A 16,250-nucleotide genomic window follows, 5' to 3' on the forward strand; every position below is an offset into this window, starting at 1 on the left:
ATGATTTTACCTTATAACTTTTGTTATAGGGTGGCTTATAGATTCAGTAACTGTCTAACTACCCCACTCCGGCTGTTCCATCCATGTGACCGGACAGCAGATACACCCTATTCAAACATCCCACTCAAGAGTGGCTACAGAGCGGGAGAGGCTTGCTTTGCGGGTTCAGCAGGAAGCTTCCTTCTCTCTTCCAATGTTGTGCTTAAGGAGGAGATCAGTGGAGAGTATTGTTTGAACCAGAAGCCACTATCTATTGGCTTTAGCTGTGCTAAATGGCTCTCATGCCTCTTATCTGGAGGATGAAGAGGCAGCTACACCCTATGTTCAATAAAGAGCTTTGAGTCCAAGTGCTTTGGCGCAACATGAGTGGGATGACATCATGCAAGTGAAAAGACAAGAAAACCTGAGAGCACTAACGGGCAGCGGCTGGTGCTGCAGTAAAAGGCTGAGGTTGGCAGTGGAGGCCGCAAGCGGGTCGGCTCTTACCTGACCACCTGCAAAAATGACAGGGGTGGAGGCGGGCTTTGGGCGATAGGGAATGGTGGCACCTTTCGGTGGGGACTAGGAAAAGGGACAAGGAGAGGGAGAGAGAACATTAGACCAGATTTCCTGAAATGTTAGTAAAAAGAATGTTAGAGAGCAACCAAACACATAAAGATCAAACCATGATCTGCACATGAATCTACGGTGCTAGGTATGAATGTACCGTGCCCCATGTCCAGACAACAGAGTAGCTAAATAATCACTTAACAGAAAAAAATGGTTCTGCCATGAATAATATTTAGAATTTATATATTGCTTTAGAGTGTTCAAAGTATCTCACATACCTCATCTTAGGAATCCTTCCAACAAACCTACAAAATCATCACTTTTAAGCCCATATTGAGATATAGCCATCCAGTGAATTCAAAACTGAGGTAAGATTTGAACCAGGGAGTTCTGGTTCACAGGTTTGGCTTCTACACCTGTTCTTAGAAATTACATCTCCTAAAGCTTTTACTTTGAATTTATTTCAGCTTGATTCATTTTCACAGCTCTTTCACATCCATGGCAGGTCCACCTGGAAGAGCTGCGTTCTGTCTAATATAAGATGGGAACTTAGCAGGCCTTCAATACGTCAAAATTTGAGGACTACTGCAATGTAATCTATGCCTAGTCTACATTTCGCAACCCTATTCCACTCTTTGAACTAACTTTTGTGTGTTAGGGTGTACTAGAATATGTCAGAAGACCATTGTGATTTTGATGTGATTTTTAGGTGGTATACCCGTGTTCCATACATGCATAGAATTTCTGTAGCAACAAACTACAGACAACACAGTAAAATTACAGGATGTATACAAATGACGGAACCGTGAAAGTATTCAATCATATATATATACACGACCGGAGGGGATATAATCCATAACATGTACAAATGTCTCAAAAGAGGCAATTAAGATTCCATTTGTATACATCCTAGAATTTCTGTAGGTCTGTGACTTTTAAGCAGTTAATTCTGTTTTCTACTTTATTATTCCATAAAATAGTAGTTTCTCACAGCCAGCTTTATGCTGAGATAGCACTGCATTGGAATTTTAATGTAGGCCCTTAAAAGGTGTCCCACAAGGGGGCACCTAGTGTGAGGTGCTCCATATCTATATTGGCTATTGGGAATCTGCTAAGTGGCCCTTTGCTCAGGCAAAAATGCATAAACTTCGTCAAGGCCACTGAACTAAATGCCAAATGTGACTTTTGCAGTTCCAAGTCCCAATAATGCCTCCGTTAGTGAGAACTTAACACAGGTTCAGGTGTCAAACTTATTGCTAACGAGGGAATTGCACTGCTCCCTAGCTTCCTTTTAGCTATTTGACATAATATTTAGCCCTCTTCCCATTTGTGTTCCAAATCCAAAGAATCTCTGCCCCTTGGCAGAACATAACGTTAAGTAGGGTTGCCATATTTCAAAAAGTGAAAATCCAGATGTAAAAGATGTTGAGCTTTTTCTGGCAAAAGTTTTAAGTTTTTGTGGGGTTTTTTTTTTAAAATGGCCAAAAAATCAACACCGCCAGTATGGGCTGCCATATGCCCGGGTTTTCCAGGACATTTTAGCTGCTTTCTGAGAATTCCGTCCAGACACCGTTTTTGATGGAAGAATACCAGCTATGTTCAGGAAATTTTGGCCGTATGGCAGCCCTACATTAAGTCCGATAAAAGATGGGGGCTTGATTGATTTTACAATCAGACTGAATTCACTCTGTATTAGTGGAATGCATTTAGGTTCGCTGTCCTACGTCTTAGGGAGGGAGACACTAAATTACAAAGTGAAGATAAATTATTTGACAGTCTTTTCAATTCTTACTTACATATATCCTCTCCTCACCCTACTCCCCATCCAGGTAGGATGTGTAGAATGGCTCCACCTTTGAAATTCCATTAAATACACTACTGGTACAGAAATGACCAACACAGCTTACCAGTGGTAAACTAGAGATGCAGCACAGGAAGGGGCCATAGTTGCATGGCAGAGCACAACCTTTGCAGGCAAAAAAGTTCCCATATTCCTAAAACTAGCTCTTCAGTTTAAAAAGGCTCTTCAGAAAGCAGGTCTGGGAAAACCCTTGTCCTGCCTGAGGTCCTGGAGTGTTCCTAGGGGGTCTGTCAGTATAAGACATGCTTATAAGTTAAACTTTACAGGGCACAATGCTTAGTTTTTAATAGAGAAAAGTTAGGTAATTAAGCTGTTTTCTGCATATGATGGTGATAAACAGAAACTGTGGACAGGGTGGTCCAACATGTGGCCCTTGAGGCCTTTTTGGGCAGTCTTTGACAACATCTGACACCCCCTCCTGCAGTCCTTGTGGTGCCTCCCAAAGTAAGTGAGGTGCTAGACACGGTTCAGCTCCATTGCAAATCCTAGCTAGTGCTTCCCCACCTTTGGGAAGATGGTAGGAGGGCTCTAGGACCCTGCCAGAGCCTTGTACCTCCTCCCCAAAGCCTGGTGCCTCATTTATCCACCTTTAGGGAGGCAGAATAAGGGCAGGGGGAGCATCACATTTGGGGCTCACTCTCTTCTGCCCTCACTTGGTATGAAAAGTTGGACCACCCTGAATTAGAAGAATAGCAGTGATGACCTTATTAATCTACTATTTCTCTGCTTGCTCCTCTGTTACTTTTGGTTTTCTGAAGCATTATTATTATTATTTAATTAAAGTACCATTGGCTTTCCATTCCATCTTTTATACATTCCTCAAGATATGCTCCACTTTGTATCCAACAAACAGGCATGTGGGGCACTGCAAGAAACTAGAATGACTACTTTGTTTGCTTTATGGCCGATGTCTTTATAGGTGGCTGGTTATTTTGCTTCAAGTCTTTTTGAAATAATTCATGTAATCTGCAGATGCCTTGAAACCATAATTAGTTGAATGCTTTAGCAAGCAAGAATCCATAACAATACCAAACGGTAACTGAATTACAAGAAAGGTACATTGTCCAAGTTTTCAGTTGTTGGTTTTTTTCTGTATACTTTACCCCCATTGTTACAGACTGTACCTCCAGCATCACCACACAGATCTGTTTGACACATTGGATAATAGCATCGGGGGTCCCTGAAATGGTCACTGCCCTTTCTGTAGAGTTGGGCAGCATGTCCCCCGCAACTTGAACCTGAGCACCTGTAGACTGGAGAAGAGCAGGAAGGTAGGGAGAGAAGAAGAAAAAACAAGTAAATATAGACCGACAGTTTGTTAGTCTTGTGCAAGCACTTAAAATTTGGCAGGAAATTCATGTGTGGTTCAAGAAGTGAAATCCAATTCCCCATTCGTTTTGTTAATTAGCACAGGCAAGATAAAAAATAAGGAACAATGTAAGATCTCTGGTATTAAAAATGACCCAATGGAAATGTTATTGTTTTAAAAAAGAAAAAGTGGAAAACAAATTTGCTGCCTCAAATCTGTTATGGTAAGACCCACCCCACTATATTTTTTTCTTTTTAAAAGATTGTCCTAATCCCCAAAGATCAGGGGGTATTTTTACCTTTCCACCCCCCCATGCAAAAACAACAACAAATCCCCAAAGCTAAATTAAATGGGAGAATCTGCATAACCAGACTTTCCATCAGCCACCCTACAAAGCCTGTCTCTGCTTACCTCCCTGATTTCCTTAATCTTGGAGCCTCCTTTTCCAATCAGTGACCCACACTGGCTTGCAGGCACGACCAACCTTAACGTTACGGGTGGCTTACTGGTAGCTGTACTGTTGCTCATTGAGTTGATTATATCCTTTGAACAGAAAGAAAGAAAATGCCTTATGATGCAGGTGACAACGCTACCTTATTTAAAATGAGGCGGACATTTTGATGAGATTGTGAGTGAATAAACAGAATTGTTCTATTCCTGCTAAGTTGAGAAGGCAAGAAAGCACGCCTGCATACAAGGAAGAAGTGAATCTCTCAAAAGCTTATGAGATATTTGCTTGAATCTCCTGATTTACAAATAAATTTATTATTATCGTAGATTGTAACTGCTATACAGTACATTTAGCACAATATCATAGAACTAGAAGATTAGAGAACTACACAAAATGTATCCTTCCTTCACCTCAAGCATATTTTGTATAGCTAGCCTCCTAAACAAATCAGTCCATACCATTTGCAAACTGGATTGAGAAGCACAACATACCTTGCAGGTGCCATACATCCCCTTTCACTGCCTGAGGCAAAATGGGAAAGTGCTGCCCTGTGTACCTGCCACTTGCCACCCCCACCCCCCCAAGCCTCGCTTACCAGGGTCGCATAGTGGCAGCTTCTGGGTTCTGGCAGGATCTTGAAAGAGCTCTGTGAAATCTTGCGAGATTGCATGAGATTTCACAGGGCTTTCACAAGACTTCCCTGAAACCTGGAAGCCTCCACTGCAGTTGCTTTGTCAGCGGCACCTGCGTTGGTGCCCCTTGGATTCTACCGCCCAAGGTGGCTGCCTCCATCCTGTCAGGTGAGAGTGGGGTGTCTTCTCTAGCTAGAAGGTCTGCATTCGCTCCTGGGCTGATGGGTTAGTTTTGTGAAGACATAACATAACAAAATAATTTGCTTACCTCCTCAAATTTATAAGCAATCATGGCGAAAGCCTTGAAGATGGCATCAGTGGGGCCTGTTATGGTGACAATTCTCTCTGGACAATTTCCCTCAGAAATATTGATTCGTGCACCACTCTAGAAGGGGAGGACCACACTTTGTCATACATATAGTAATTACATATGATATATTATTTGCACCACATATTTATAAAATCAACACATGTGAAGTACACATGATGTCAAAGCTAATCTGCTTAAATAAATTTGTTAAAAATTTTTTTTCCAGTAGCACCTTAGAGACCAACTAAGTTTGTTCTTGGTATGAGCTTTCATGTGCAAGCACACGATACCTGCTTAGTTATATTTCTTCAGATAATCTGCTTAGTTATATTTACTCATGTAATGTCTACTCCTATCTTACCTTGGATATAAGAAAAATATCTGTAAAACCATGTGTGAAGAAACCCCCAAACAGAACATCTTTCAAGCAATACATGCCCTACAGCAGAGCTTTCCAAACTGTGTGTTGTGACATGTTAGTGTGTCAGCTGCAGTGTGTAGGTGTGTTGCATGAAGTACCCTGCGTTCCTCCTGGAGCTGAAAAGGGGTTAGTTTAACCTCCGGTTTGCTAGTAAAACTGAATTACCATGTCGTAAAAAGATGCATGTCTAAAAAGTGTGTCATCAACATGAAAAGTTTGGAAAGCTCTGCCCTACAAGATTGTTGTGTATCTGTGGGCTACAGTTGTCTGCACAGGGCATATGTCACAGGAAAGCGTGATCCTTCCTTCAGCTGTCATTTGTGAGAGCTATGCAGAATGTTCCTACATTCTGTTCCAGAATGTTCCAACATATTACTAATGAAAAGAAATTAAACCCCCTCAACCGCACAAAAACATACGGCCCTTTTTACCTGTGATCTTGCACTTCTGAAATCATCACACTAGATTACATATTAAGTTGCAGAATCACCATGAAGGACAGGACACTCACCTCCTCACGCATCTTTTTCACTGTTTCTCCTTTCTGAAAAAGATGCAAAATAACCGCTATAATCATATCAACACTTTTGAGACAAATTTAACAGACATGCCATAAAGGATTTTAGCATGTCTGCCTTATTATTGGAGGGGTTTAACTAACGAGTCCTATCGGCGGAAGCCCTGCAAAGGACGACTGCTTGTGTAACAGGATTTCCCCTCCATTCAAAATTGGCTCAGGAGGTTGGGAGAACTCCTGGAAGGAGCCTGCGAGGGAAGGAGAGGGAGAGCCTTCCATCTGGCAAGCAGAAATGCTTGCCCTGGTGGAACGGTGAATTCCTTCCCCCCCCCCCCCCGTATCCAGGGAACAACACTGGTGAAACACACAGTTGATGCACATAACCACCCTATATCAAAAATCTAATTAACTTGTTTACCCTGTAGACTGAGGAAAATTTTAGAATTCGGCTCTGTTAAAGAAAAACCCTTTGCCCAATATGCCGCTACATTTATTAATGGACAGCTCAGCTGTTTTTTTTTTTATTATTATTATTATTATTATTATTATTATTATTATTAAAGATTTTCTTGATTTACAAAAGTGTGTGCCATGTCTCTCTCATTTTTCCCCATGTAACATTTTTACAAATCAGTTTTGGTTGTTGAGACATTAGGGAGAGAAGGGCGAAAGAGGTGGGTGAGGTGGGGGGATGGGTGAGGTGGGTGAGGTGGGGTGACGATGTTTCTATTTTCCTTAATATATATATATATATATATATATATATATATATATATATATATATATGTAGGGTTTGGTGTCAGCGTTGTTTGTGTAGGTTCTCTGTTGTTCGCTTGTGCTCCTTTGGCGGTGAGAGAGGTTGGGGTTGGCGTAGGGTGTGACTGGCCTAATGTGCTCAACAGCTCTTCCCTGACCTCACCAGACAGATTTGTAGAAAGCAATCACAGCTTCTTTTAAGCTGGGTCTGTCTCTCTCCACCTCTCCCCTAGCTCTTGTAATCGCACCTTCCCCTTGAGGCGCTCACTAAGAAACAGAAACACGGCCCCGTCCTGCATCTTGGTACGTGCACGCCTTCAGAAGTTACCACTATGGCACATGAAGGAGAGAATAAAGCCCCACCTCCTGCTATGCTGAAATATCTTCTAAATATATTCCAGGTGTGGTTGTAACAACAATTGGCATTTGTGCGCGGGGGCTTCCAGATGGGGAATTATTATTTTATTTTATGTATGTATGTATGTATTTTTATTAAATTTGTATATGGCCCCTCCTCATCCAGGGATCTCCGCCAGCAGGTGAAGACTTTCTTGTTCCAACAGGCATTTAATGAAAGGACTGGTCCTGAGCTGTTTTTATTGTAATTATTGGTATATTTTAAACAGATTTTATATATGTATATAGTTTTAATTCTATTAATATTTTATTTATTGGTTTTTCCTATGTTTTTAGTGGTTCTTGTTTTTATCTGTAAGTTGCCTTGAGTCCCATCAGAGAAAAGGGAAGGGCATAAATAAATATCGACTACTACTAATAATTGTTTCTGCCCTTTTTTGCCCCTTTTTGGTAATCTTTTCTATTTGGTACTGTAGCTCAAGCTCTGGCTAAAAGAGAATATCTGGCTAGTGTGGAAGCATCCTTTAATAAATGAGAGTGACAACAGTATAGCACCATTTTTCAGGGGAAGAATAGGCAGTTTTTTGATTTTTGAAATAAATGCTTATGTTTAATAATCATAAAATGAAAGACGTGGTCCCCCCCCCCCATTACGTAAGGCCTCTCTTTCTGCCTTGCACCTAAGGATATTTAGGGGGTGGCTGAGGTAGATGGTTGAGACCCCTGGGTATAGGGCGGTATATAAATTCAATAAATAGCAATAATATAGAAGTTGCATCTTAAGAAAGTTCAGGGCAGCTGGATCAGTTGTCCCATTTTAGTCAGCCAGTCAGATTTTTATTATTTGCAATGGCCATTGCAATGTAACTCATAAAAACAAACAAGACAACTTAAAAGTAAGCTAAACATATATAAGTTGTCAAAACTTGAAACAGTAAAGCTCTCAGAATCATGTTTTTTAATCCTCTTGGCAGTCAACACTGTCGGGGATCAAAAAAGCAGCCTGCAGCTGTCTCACTGCTAGGACATCTAAAGCTACCTGTGTCTGCACCAGCCAGCAACCACCTAATTTTGAAATTACCTGATTGACCTTCTAGCAAATTATTAAATTAACAGAAGAATCTGTAGGTGAACTGTACAAATTGCAGGGTATGGCGTTTCACCTGGCCTCTTTCACATACATGGAGATTATTACTTGTGGTCCTAGTAAATTCTGGAGGCATACCTAGAAATCTAAAGTGAGTAAACACATCCCATTCCACCAAACCACACACTACAGCTTGTTTGTACTAAAAAATCAGCTGGGAAAGGGGCATTTCCCTCCCACATGTGCAGCTGTCAACACAGGCAATACTGAAGCATTAAGATGCATAGTTTGAAGAAATTACCTTCCCAATGATGCTTCCAACTTCCTGTTTTAAAAGAAAAAATGCAACAAAGTAAGAATTCAAGAACGTTCATTCGTAAACATACTTGGCTGAGATTGAAATTAATTAAATGATATGGGCATCTTCCCGACAGAGAGCTCTTGGTGCAACCTATTCACTGCTCTTCTTCTGACGAATGCAACAGACTTTGCACCCTATTTGGGATATTGTATTTATTATGCTGCTATATTCTTTCCAGTTGGAGTGGCCTAGATCTGTGGATGCGGAAAGAAAATGTCTAATTCACCTGAATGGCAGTTTTAAAAATAATTTCCACCATCTTTTAAAAATCAGTTGCTTAATGTGTCCTTCAGGGCTTTAAAAAAAAGCAACATTAAGCAAAAAGTGTTTTTGTGTTACTTTCTTTTTTCCTAGCACAGGATGTGCATCCAGCCTGTGACAATTATAAGATCATAAAATTGTAGGGTTGGTTTGCACAAGAGGGAAAAACAGATCTCTCTATTAGCTTTTCGTTTGTTTTGTAAGTACTGCCATTACAGTGTCTGAGGCAATCCCTCACACGCTCTGCGGGGAAACAGGCACTCTGAACAGGGAGGGCCTGTTCGTATTGTCTGTCCACCAAATACCAAATGGCTCGGTTGCACTCAGGTGAGGAGGACACACCAGTGGATGCGTAGCGGTCTCTCTGGTGGGGATACGCAAAGAGCTCTTTAGGGCTTCCAGCATGGTGCACACGCCCCACAGGGGGGCAATTTGAGAATGCTTTACTAACAGTTAATGGCCTTTTAGGCTTTCTCCATGTGAATAGTTCACTTTTTGAATAATAAGAATTATATGTCACCCCGGGGGGGGGGGGGATCAGGATTTTAGGGGTGTTTAGGTGGGGCAAAAAAAAAGGTTGGGAACCACTGGCATATTCAGCCTCTGGTAAAATTGCCAATATGCTTTCTTTTGTAAATAATAAGAACATTGCTAGACTAGAGTACCAGCCAAATAAGTCTTTATTGGGAATTTATAAAAATTATAGTAACTGGATAACTGGAACTCAAGAAATAGACAAGACTACCAGGCCGACAACATGGACTGATTGCTCCCACAAGCTCTGTGAATAAAACAGAAACTGATTTCCCTGAAAAGCTTTTTAAAAATCATTTTTGTGTCTGACCCCACTCTTTGATTGATATTCCATTACATGTATATTTAATACATTTAATGATGCCTTGATCACAGTTCATTATTATATTTCATAACATTTATACTGTGCATATTTTGTGTTCTATGCTGATATCTGAACTATATAGAAAATCCAGTTTCAACCCCCCCCCCCTCAAGGCCACCATCTCTTCCAGTTGTGGACGGGGTGGGGGACACTTTTAAATACAGTACTGCATATCTTTTTCTTTTTGGCTCTTGTTGGGGAAATGCTGCTACTGAAAAAAAACAAACTGAAAGGGAATCAGTAAGTAAAGCCTCACCATCACCACGTGAGAAGAGAAAGTGGCTTCGGGACGCTTCAGTGAGGATGTTGAAGGACAAAATCAGAGACTTTTCATCACTAATCCCCTGAAGCTTTCAATTAGCATTAGAAATAAACTTTGCTTGCGAGTGGGCATTACAGAAGGACCTTGGTCATGGGGAACTGGATGATATAGAACGGTTGGGGCACTATTTCAAGAACGCTATGAAGTCTGAACACTGGGAGACTTTGGTTGGGAGCCTCTATCTCAAAAGAAGCCAGCTATCATGACCTTCAGCTGATAGTGCTGGACAACAATAACTTCCCAATTAAACATTTTTCCAGGTTTGTTGTGTTATGAACGGCATATTTGTCAGAGAACTAAACTAATATACATGACATGGACACACAATCTTAGCATTTGTGTCTAAACAAAGTAAATCATCACTGGCTGCTGGGCCTGAATCAGTCGTTGTTTTAAGGAAGCACATGGTCACTGCTCACCTTCCCGTGCATCAGTAGTCGGATGGTGAGGGTCACATTCAGGCCACCTTCAGAAACTTTAGATTCCATCTTCTATGGTGGTATGGTAAACAGTCTGATATTAGGAGACCCAAGGGAAGAGTGACTCCACAGGAGAAGACCACCTGTAAAGAGAACAAGCAAGTGCTACTTTTGTTTGTTGCTGTATAAGATTTAAAATATTTCCCGTCTTGGACACTTAACAATGTCTGACCTGGAAAACTGATAGTGATCTATGGGAAGAACTTTCTCTGAATGTTCCAGGCCTCCTACACAAAAACTGCTAGTCAGTGGCATAGCATCCATTGCCAGTGCCCAGGGCTGGTGGTTGGGCACAAGTCCAGCCCTTGCTGCCACTGCTGGAGTGACCCCTCTCCCACCGGAACAAAGCAGGGCCTCACTGAGCCACCTGCCCACCTGTGCAGCGGGGGAGTCTGGCTGGTTGACACAGCCCTTGGTGGCCATAAAGGAGCATCAGGCCATGCCACGCTGGGGGTGTCTGCATGGGGGTGTCTGGTTAGAACCCCCCCCCAAATTGTGCAGCTTGGTCCACGGCCCCCTGGCACCCCCACCCTATGCCCCTGCTGCTAGTTATTCTAAAGAACAAATTATCCTTTGTGGTGTCTCTGTATTTTGAATCTTCCATTTGCCTCCTTTCTCTCTCTCAAGTTGTGAATAATTTGGTATACGTATGATTGTACTAAGATGGGTATCCTGGAGAATTCTGCTTTAACATAGCATAACAAATAAACAATAGCACTTAAATAACCACAATACATCTTGTTCCCTTTAACATCTCACAGATTGTAAATTTATATTACAGTGATTCCAATTTCCTTTGACTAGTCTTTTAACAAAATGCAAAACTATTTCCCCATATTCCCATCAAAACTAGATGCAATGAAGTTTCCTATCTAGGTGTTGGTCTTACTTATCTTCTGCAAGCCATTCAATAATGACATGTTTTTATGCTTTTTTAAAAATATATTATATACAGTACTGCTTGCTTGTGTGACAATCTCTAAGTACAGGTAGGTAGCATGTTGGTAAGTACAGGTAAGTACATGTTGGTCTGCTATAGTAAAAAAAAAAAAAATTCCTTCCAGTAGCACCTTAGAGACCAACTAAGTTTGTTCTTGGTATGAGCTTTCGTGTGCATGCACACTTCTTCAGATACACTGAAACAGAAGTCACCAGACCCTTATATATAGTGAGAGAGTGGGGAGGGGTATTACTCAGAAGGGTGGTGGGAATGGGGGATTGGCTGATAGGTGTGGAAAACCTGTTGATGACTGTTAACGACTACAATTGGTCTTACAGGAAAAAGCAAGGGGTGAGATGGCTAAAGATAGCTTTGTCATATATAATGAGATAAGAATCCAATGTCTTTGTTCAGACCAGGTCTCTCCATGGTTTTAAGTTTGGTAATGAGTTGCAATTCAGCAACTTCTCTTTCCAGTCTATTTCTGAAATTCCTTTGTAGTAAGACAGCTACTTTGAGATCTTGTATAGAATGTCCTGGGAGACTGAAGTGTTCTCCTACTGGTTTCTCTGTCTTGTGATTCCTGATATCAGATTTATGTCCATTTATCCTTTGGCGTAGGGTTTGGCCTGTTTGTCCAATATAGAGAGCTGAAGGGCACTGTTGGCATTTGATGGCATACACAATGTTAAAAGATGAGCAATTAAATAGTCCTGAGATGGTATGTTTGATGTTGTTAGGGCCACCTTATACCGTAAACCAACTGACCGACAAACATATCTACATGCTTCTAGCTACCATCCCAAACATCCCAAACAATCCATTGTATATAGCCAGGCCCTACGTTACAGCCTCATCTGTTCCAACTCTACAGACAGAGACTCTCACCTAAGAGATCTACAGCAAACCTTTTTAGAACTAAAATATCCGCCTGATGAAGTTAAACAACAGATCAACAGAGCCAGACTGATACCCAGAGAGAACTTGCTGCAAGACAGACCCAAAAAAGAAAATAACAGAACACCACTAGTCATCACATACAGCTCCCAAGTTAAAACAGTGCAATGCATCATCAGAGATCTACAACCTCTCCTAGACAATGACAGTTCTCTTTCTCAAGCTCTGGGAGGAAGACCTTTCATTGCCTACAGACAGCCACCCAATCTAAAACAACTCCTCACCCACAATAATACAACAGGACTCAACATGGACACTGGTACCAGAGCCTGCAATAAACCCAGATGCCAGCTTTGCTGCCACATAAACCCGGACAACACCATAACTGGCATCTGAGTCCCAGATTCAATAGCTTGCATCACCAGTTAAAAGGACTATACAGCAGGGCTAGGAGTCCCCCCCTTTCCTAACCCTTGGAGAACAGCTACCAGCTGCAGCTAGATGGACTCTACTGTTAGACACCTCCTTATGAACTGCAAAAGGGGAAGTGAATATAAGCATGGTCTGGTAACAACAGCATCAAGACCACCCTTGTAGGTGGACATAACAGCAACACTGGAGATTATCCTAGAGGCCCGCGCTGTTTGGAAGCCACAAGCATTTTAATATAGTGTGATGATTGTCAAATTGCAAAGTTACTCAAGGGCAGAAGGACTGTGTCACTCCAATCCCCAAGGAATTGTAATGAGGACAGGGGACAAACCATTTTGTTTCTCCATGTGTGGTATATGCTGTATTGATTCTTCACACAGCGACTGGGCAAGAGTTTGCAATCCAGAGATCTACCGATAGTTATTCCTGTTTTTCAGTGGGTCCATTTTGACCCGGTTAGTAATCCTGGTGCATGGAGAAAGAGCAAAGGATTGCAAGAATGCTCTATTAAGTCTTTAATGGCAGAATTTATTTGAGGCATGTCGAGTTTAAGGTGTTCAAATGTGCTTCTGTCTCTTCTTCCTCTATCTAGAAAATGAAAAGCCTGAGAATCAGGCTGTTATGTAAATGTTTCCAATAGATTGAAAAAGTGGGTCATGTGTTCGCCAAATGCTCCTGGCTTTAAGATTTATCAGCGTTATTAAATTATACATGCTTCATGCTTCAGTGTGTAGGAAAGCTACATTAGCCTTTTCTTAATCATACTGGTGAAAGGTATGCATTTTGTGTCTGAATTCAGGAGCTGAATGAAAACATGGGTCACAATACAGAAAAGGCTTCTTCTTCTTTTCTTTTTTTTACTTTGAATTCATGTGCTCTTCAACATATTGACAATTCCCTGCAGACAAAAGCCCAAAAATCATGTTTTACAAACATGCTGTTCAAAAGCGTCACAATAATAGCTTGTATTTTCTGCTCCAAGCCAGCTTTCTAAAGCTCTTCTTCTTCGTTGATTCTTTTGTCTTCTGCTTATTTTAAAGGAAGTCATGACATAGCTTTCTATGATTCCATTTAGGGACCTTGAAAGTTCTGTTATGTGCAAGCCAGTAAATGCACCAAGTAGGGGAAGACCATGTGCAGTTTGCTCGCCTGTGCTTGCCTCTTACATACAGATAAATATTTTAGAAACTGGCTGTAGGCCCCATTCACTCCAATGGGAATTTCCTGCCTGCTTAGGATCTGGTTCAGCAACCAAATCTCATTGTTCTAAAGTGGTACCACTACACTGACACATACATCACCTGCTGGAAGAATTCTGTCTTGCTATCCCATCTCCCATTGATTTTGAATTGGAATATGAGTTTTCCATTGAAATGACCTACTTAAGGTGGGGACCTTAAGTAGGTGATTTCAGTGGAAAACTCATATGCCAATTCAAAATTCAATGGGCTCTTTAGGTCACATTATTCTGACAGCCATCCACCTACATAGTAGTGGAGAAGCTTGAGCGAATCTCAACATAGAATATCAGGCCATATCCATATTGTACAAATAATATGATTTAACAGCTGCAGTTTCCTAGCATTCTGGAGCTTGAATGGACATTAATGCAATGTGTTAAATACAGTGACTAATTGAATTTGATTGCATTTTGAGAAGACGATGCCTACAATTATCTGATCATGTAAAAATTAAATTTAAAATAAGAAACTAAATGAAAAAAGAAGAAATATTAATGATTAATAATAAATCACACACCATCCAGAAGGTGAAAGTCATAGATAACTTATCTTAAGCCTACCAAGTAGGTAATTTGTTAAGTGAAAAATAAAGAGTAAAAAATAAAATAAAATCGGATACAGATGCCAAAGGGAGTTTTCTTTTTCCGTGAATAAGCCCCGGGTGTCTTCTGCTGCTTTTGAATTCTCCCTCCCAACACTGCCACTATTAAAACAGTTTAATCCGTTTTAAAGTTCTGTTTAAATTTATTTTTATGCTGCATTAGAGGTTAATTAGAGAGCTGGAGAGAGAAGAATGAATGTCCTAGCTCAAGGAATTGCAGAGGGTGAGTAAAATGGTAGAGAGGCATGGAGGAAGGGGGAATGTTAAAGGTCCAGTCGGAAATTCTACGGGTATAGGTAGCTTACAGAGGCCAAGGGGCCTGTCTTATCAACACCACTGGGGCTTTTTTTATGAATGGCTGCTGTTAAATATATAATCATCACGGTCAGTATAGGAATGAATTTCATTTAATTTCCTTCTGGCCTCTCTGTTAACAATCTTCACCCATCTCTATATATGCCTGCAACTCAAGATAACCACACATCTGACGACATAGGCAGTAGCCCGCAAAAGCTTATGCCATAAGAAACACAAAAGATTCTCTTCAACCAGGCATTCAGATGTTTTTTTCAATACATATGCTTGGGTGGCGGCAGCAGGGTGGAGTTATTAGTTCTTTGGATGAAGGGAGGAGGAGGAGGAGGAGGAGAAGTGTGTGAGTCTTTAAGGTGCTACAAAAGTACAGTGGTACCCCGGGTTGCATACATAATTGGTTCCGGGTTACAGTTTGTAATCCAGAAAGTATGCAACCCGAACAAGCGCGCGAAAAACCCGGAAGTAGCGGTTTGCGCATGCGCAAACACATCTGCGCATGTGCGAACTGCGCAGAACGCTTCTGCACATCCCCGCATCGCGCGCGCTCTGGGTTGCGCTTCCGGGTTACTAGAGTTTGTAACCCGAAAAGTACGTAATCCGGAGCGTACGTAACCCGAGGTACGAGTGTAGGCTATTTGTTATTTTTACCTTGGCTGGTGGTTGGAAACCAAACCTGCTATTGTCCCCTCCTTAGTAATAAAAACAAGAACCTAAGAAGAGCCTTGCTGGATGACAGCAAAGGCCCATCTAGTTCCCCAGCACCTTGTTCTCACAGTGGCCAACAAGGTGCCTGTAAGGAAGCCCACCTGCAGGACTTGAAGGCCACAGCCCCCTCTTCTTGGTCTGATCTTCTCTGAAGAGCGAGAGCAAACGGTGGCCTGGGCACCTGAGAGACCATGCCACCATCCACTTGGCCATGAACTCTTCTGACTGATTCAAATCCTCCTTGGGCTTTTATTGGCCAGAATAAGACAAGCCTTGTAACCTCTTGACAAACATCGTTTCCCCAGCTTCCAACTCAATTCAGAAATGCCACTGAAAATAATAAAAAAAAAACACTGGCCTCTGCTAGGGGGAAAAAGAAGACACACCGCATCTCCAACTGACCACAGGGCAGACATTTACCCCACTGAGTGCACTTTTGAAAACCCACTACATTTGGTAGCAAAACCAACAAGTCAGCAATTGCTGAAGGCAAGAAACGGAAACCTACTTCAATGAGCCTGGAAACGGATCACAAAAAAGCTGTCAGT

General features: G+C 41.5%; 1 protein-coding gene across 19 annotated transcripts in view; it reads right to left on the bottom strand.

Annotated features, from left to right (window-relative positions):
- Positions 1-10,651, bottom strand: part of PCBP3 (poly(rC) binding protein 3) — a 39,211-nt gene extending 28,560 nt beyond the window's left edge. For 5 of the 19 annotated variants that reach the window (XM_033172103.1, XM_033172071.1, XM_033172095.1 and 2 more), the window contains exons 1-7: positions 10,512-10,651; positions 8,552-8,575; positions 6,045-6,077; positions 5,071-5,187; positions 4,131-4,262; positions 3,514-3,663; positions 418-561 (exon numbers count right to left, since the gene is read on the bottom strand). In XM_033172103.1, coding sequence (XP_033027994.1) covers positions 418-561; positions 3,514-3,663; positions 4,131-4,262; positions 5,071-5,187; positions 6,045-6,077; positions 8,552-8,575; positions 10,512-10,580 — 669 coding nt within the window. In that variant the 5' untranslated portion in view covers positions 10,581-10,651. The remainder of the gene's footprint in view (positions 1-417; positions 562-3,513; positions 3,664-4,130; positions 4,263-5,070; positions 5,188-6,044; positions 6,078-8,551; positions 8,576-10,511) is intronic. The other 14 variants (XM_033172192.1, XM_033172150.1, XM_033172184.1 and 11 more) reach the window with 5 other exon arrangements.
- Between the last annotated feature and the right edge of the window lie 5,599 nt (positions 10,652-16,250).

Source organism: Lacerta agilis, chromosome 1 (assembly GCF_009819535.1).
Source record: "Lacerta agilis isolate rLacAgi1 chromosome 1, rLacAgi1.pri, whole genome shotgun sequence".
Lineage (NCBI taxonomy): Eukaryota > Metazoa > Chordata > Lepidosauria > Squamata > Lacertidae > Lacerta > Lacerta agilis.